The sequence below is a fragment of the Phaethon lepturus genome, unplaced genomic scaffold, assembly GCF_000687285.1.
Source record: "Phaethon lepturus isolate BGI_N335 unplaced genomic scaffold, ASM68728v1 scaffold30866, whole genome shotgun sequence".
Taxonomy (NCBI): Eukaryota; Metazoa; Chordata; class Aves; order Phaethontiformes; family Phaethontidae; genus Phaethon; species Phaethon lepturus.
This window is the reverse complement of record NW_010544633.1, coordinates 24,692-29,969: the sequence shown is the minus strand read 5'-3', so window position 1 is coordinate 29,969 and position 5,278 is coordinate 24,692. Positions and strand designations below refer to the sequence as shown.

The following is a 5,278-nucleotide window of genomic DNA, read 5'->3' as shown; positions in this document are numbered from 1 at the left end:
AGGAAACAGTGTTCAGTCTGTTCAGAATATACAGCAGTGCAGGTGTGGTAAATAGTGGATTTACAACAAAGAAACAAACCCCCTGGTGACAAGCTGAGATGGCACATCGAAATGCAGGAGTGTCACGTTTTAGTCTCCTGTGTGTCTCCCTCTGAAGTATCACACTGTGCTGCAAGATCTGGACATGGAGGGATGCATCACAGGGCTGGGAGGAGGTAAGTGGAATCATGAGGAAGCAGATGGATGGCCATGCATCCTGCTGTCACAGGGGGTGTCTATTTCTTCCAATAACTAAGTGTGTCTAAGCAAAATCTAGCCATTTTTAGGAAGCTTTTTATTGCTCCTTTCAAAGGTGCTCTTTGCAGCTGGCAAGCTGTGTTGTTACTGTTTATTAATGACTTCATGTTGGCATAGGTTGGACTATCTATTTGCAGTACCTTTCAGATGATGAGAAAATACTAAACCATATGCTAATCTCTCCCTCTTCTCTGGAGAGCTGATGCAACCAGCAGCAGCTTTTGCAGTGCAGTAGACAAGTTGTAACTCATCCTCCCTGATGATAGAGAGATAAACTGTGTAAGTTGAACTGTATGTAAAACCTGGCTAAGGAAACGTGTCAAATGAGGTGCTGTAAGCTCAACTGTCAGTAATAAAGTCACTAGTTGCAGGTACTTTGTCAGACACACACAAAAAGTGTCTTTCATGGCTGTCAGTGACCATATTGTAGCATACATGAAAGCTATGTAACACTGGAATCTACTTAGTTGCATGGGGCAAATCCAGAAATAATTTTAACTACTCTTCACTAAAATTACACCATATGTTCAGTCTGAAAATACTCTCAGAGCAGAGAACGCATACCTTCCATGTTTCAAAGTGATAAAACTTGCTGAAGATGTCAAAGAAAGTGAAGATTTCCATTTCTTCCTGCCTCTACCCTCCCACCATCCTGCTGGCTTGTTGAAAAAACAACATAACTGGTAGTAGAAAGTGTTTTCTAAAATAACATGTGTATCATTGACTTCTATCTAGATTTGTGTTTGTATTTCAGGGTTGAGGGGAGATTTTTATGAGATACATTATTTCAAGCACAATGGTTAAGCACAGCACAAGTATATTCTAATGTTTTGCAAAATATAATATAAGCTAAGAGGCAAACAGTTATTAATATTATATTGTCACACAGTCAAGTTTTGGCTGTATGCCATGTATTCCTGCAGGATTGGTACCTAGAATATCAAATGCATTTAAATATAGATTGTAAGTAATGGGATTTGAGGTGCAAATAACAAATAAATTGTCCTTCATTTATCTGATAAAGAAAAAACAAGTAAAGTTTTCAGTAGTGTATTTGTATGTGAGATTTTTTTCTGATAAAGAAGCAAGAGAAAAGTTTTTGATTCTGCCATAGTTTCAGTGCAAGTCTACTTAGATACTTGCCTTGTCCCATCTTGCTGCAGTTTAAGTATTAGAGCAGAGAGATCTGATGGAAAAAGGGGCTGTAAGTCTATGTAGTATTATCAATAATTCCAGAAATAGAAAGAAACCATATGAAGAAATTATTGGCATTACAAGTAGTAGAAATATGTGCTAGTGAAACCTGAATTCCTATGGAAAAATCTATAGCGTCCCTTCTCCTGCTGTGTGATTGTGTTACCAGATGTCCCTTGTGTTTCCTACCTGCCTGACTGGGCAGATGGCAGCCTGAGCGCCTCATTCATAGCTGTGTGCGCAAACTGGCCAGCTGGCTGGTTTTGGTTTTATGTTGTTTAAGAGAATAAGGGAATTAATTATGACTCTGTGAGAAGTAGTACTTATAAATTTGGCTGGTTCTGTAACCAGATACACACTTCAACAAAAAATGTGGGAATTCAGTATCTAATCGCCTCTTTGTTAAATTTGGCTGGAGTTGACAGAGAGACTTTGAGGTTAATAACTACTGGAAAATTAATAAACAAGCTGCGTAATTTTAAGTTGTAGGTCTGTTTTCCTGGAATTTCAGGACACTTGCACATCATCTTCCCAATTATGTATTTTTAATCCTGATGCTTTCTTAATAAGGAAGGCTTAGTTTTAAGAAATTTAAGCCTTATCTTCATCCACATATATGAGGAATATTTTATTACGTGCCACCATGAATGTTCGTTACACAATCAAGGTCCTCTGCACAGCCCCAAAGGGAGCTTAGAGAGGCAATGGCGGGAGGGGAGCCCAGGCAGATCCCCCTCTGTGGGGCTGCTCCCAGGCCCATCCCTGGAAGGGATGTGCATCCCAGAGGAGCACAGGGGTACAGGCGGGAACCCAAATCAAGGACCCTCAGGAAGGGGCACCTTATCCAGGCCCCTGCCAAGGCAGTCCCAGCAGAGCCTCTACCCAGTGTCCTGGCGTGACCCATCATGGTGAGTTGCAGAGCCTCTCTGTCAGACTGAGGGGATTGCTGCCCACTGCTGGGACACATGGGCTGCAGGGAAAACCAGTCTGGGATCCCACAGGACTTACTATGGGATGTTTAGGGGAGGAACCAAAGGTGGAGCAAAGTGTGTGTTTAGTGGATTTGGGGAATATAGAGGGGTAAGGGAATGAAAAGGGCTGGTGGTGTGTAGGCAGTTGGCTGGTCAGTGCACTTGTCTGGCCATGTGCTGCACCTAATCAGTGCTGTTGGTCCTGCTCCTTATTAAATTTCTTCCTGGCTCTGACCAGGGTGAGGGTTTTCTGGTTGGTGTGTGTGCAGCCACTGCGGTGTCAGTCCATGGGGTGGAGGGTCCATGTGTTCGTGGGGCATTGCTGAAGCAGGTGCAGGTGTGCAAGTGTCTGATGGCCAGCGAAGATCAGCCTGGATGAGCTGGTGAAGTGGCCTGGGAGCAAGGGGATCCATGGGTCCCTGAGGGCAGCTCTGTGTGTGACAGCACCTGTATCTATAGGGGTGAAAATGTGGTGGGGTCAGGTGTGGGACCAGGGGAGTCCTGGTTGGCTCTGTACCCATGATGGACTGTACTGGCAAGTTGAGCCAGCCTGTGGCCTTGGGGCTCATATACCTGCAGACTGGGGGTGGGGAGACTGGGACCCAGGGGACAGCTATGGGGAGGACCAGCTGCTGGAGATGTCCACCTTGTATGCCTGAATGTATGTTCTCGCGGGTGGTCTTTCATCCTGCCCCGCCAGAGAGGGGAGCAAGACAAGACCTCTAGTGCTGCCCATGTTTGTGTGAGTGCTGAGTTTTTCTCGTAGTGTATACATGTGCTCTGTGCATTTGTGCCTGCTGGGAATGCATCTTTTCCCGCGCTCCTGCTGGGACCTGGGAATGCTGAGCAGCAGCAGCAGCCTCACCTCTCCTGGGCTGTTGTATCTCCTGTGGTATGTTTTCCTCTAGCAGTGAAGAAGCAAGTTAAGTATTAAAATACCTACTGAGCACACTTTTTATTCAAAGGTTAATTATCTTTTTAAGCATGTAATCAAAATGTTAGGGAGAAAATGATTCCTTATTCATTTTTACCAAATCATTCTTACATTAAAAAAATTCATAATTCTGTCCTAAAACTCTTCTGAAAATACCAAAGTAAGCTGTAAAACTGAAAGCCAGAGAGGTAAACATATACAAAAGTATGCCTCCAGTGACTTGTGGTTTAGTGCCTTGCCCAGGTAGAGGTGGCATCCGAATATTTAATACCTCTCAGTGGATTTTTCTCTAAATCTATGTAATGGCTGTTGAATTCACATGTACTTGCCCATGGCAACGAGTTCTGTAGCTTTGCTGCATTACGTGAAGGAGCATTTCTTTGGTTCTGACTGTGCTGGTTTCATTTAATAGGCGTTAGTCCAGGGACAGGCACAAAGGTTGTTTTCGAGTCAGGATTTTGTAGATGTTTTTTCATTGCTTGACCTTAAAATTTTCTGGCTCTGACTATTTGTATTTATAGTAAAATTACTTGTAGCAAAATAATTTGGTATAATTTCTTTTCATGAGGTGATTTGTTTGATTATAGAACTAAGCTGTTCCCTTTCCCACTGCTTTCCAAAAGGTCAGTGGACTCTGTCTGCTCTTTGTACACTGATGAGTCCCCTGAGTCTCACTGTCTGTATTTCATTCAGCAGAATATTTAATCTAACATTCCCTGGGTCTGCAGGATTTGAACCGGAGCTGGCTGTGAGCCTCACGAAGGCTGCAGAGACTGGCTACTGAAACCACTCACTGCTCAATTGGGAGCATCTCTGTCCTTCATCTGATTAGGCACTTGCACACCATGTGATGGGATTCTACCTGCAACATGCCAGAGATGTTGGGTCGTTTGATAGGGGAATGATGTGGCTGTGTAGCCTACAGGTGGTTCAGAAGAGTCTTTATGGCCTGCTGTTGCTGAAAGCCAAGGTACTACCGAAGCAGGAGGTGGAGACAGACTGAATGTGCCTACTCAGATATACAGCACCATATATCTAGCTAGCTAGCTAGCTGTAGATACTGACTTAGATGCATTGCCTGTATTTAGTAACCTGAAGTAGCTGTTACCTCACTGAATGTGGTATGTGGATAGTCATATATATACAACTCAAATCTAGTTTTATAATTTTCAGTTGATCTTGCCCAAGATTGTAGCTTCACTGTGGGGTCTGTGTTTGTTCACTGTGGTTTGAGGACTTTGTTCTTTGTGGTGTAGTAAAAGTTAAATACCAATTAATGTTATCTGAAGCAAAACTCAGGTTTGTCTTGTTTCAGGTGGACAAAAGATGTAATTACTTTTGGTGACTGTAAGCAAGGTCTCTCTCTGAATTCTGAAATTCCAAATCATTGGTCAAAACAACAACTCTTGCCTGTTTTCTCTGGTTCAAATACATATTGCTGCCTGGGCAGAAATATCTTGGACCATCCCTCTAACCCATCTTCCTTTCTGGAGTCCAGCTCAATGTTTTTACTGAAGTGAAATCCTGACCTCATGTTGTTTGGTGTTTTCCATCTCCAGTCTTCTCTGGAGATTGGTTCAAATGTGTTACTACATAGTCTTCTGAAGCATACCACCTCCTGGGATTGGCTTGATAAGGGCAATGCATGAGCTCTCAGGTATTTTATACCTTCTACAGTGTGTTTCCTAAAATGACCTAAAGCAGTGCACAGACTGGGAACTGCTTGGGTGCTTGTGAACAGCTTGCTTTGAACAACCCTTGATGCTGGAGCAGTCTCTGCTGGGCACTGTGCTTCCTGCAGCAAAGGTCCAAGTGGAACGCTTTCATTCATGGTTGCAGATGGGGCACAGCAAAGTGCTCCTGTCTTAGCTGCCTTTGTAGG

At 43.5% G+C, this 5,278-nt stretch overlaps 1 protein-coding gene across 1 annotated transcript in view; it reads left to right on the top strand.

Moving 5' to 3' along the window:
- Positions 1-4,297: 4,297 nt before the first annotated feature.
- The window catches only part of ZBTB5 (zinc finger and BTB domain containing 5), a 7,208-nt gene continuing 6,227 nt past the window's right edge, over positions 4,298-5,278 (top strand). Inside the window, exon 1 of the mRNA XM_010288740.1 lies at positions 4,298-4,401. Within this exon, the coding sequence (XP_010287042.1) occupies positions 4,400-4,401 (2 nt within the window). The 5' untranslated portion in view covers positions 4,298-4,399. The remainder of the gene's footprint in view (positions 4,402-5,278) is intronic.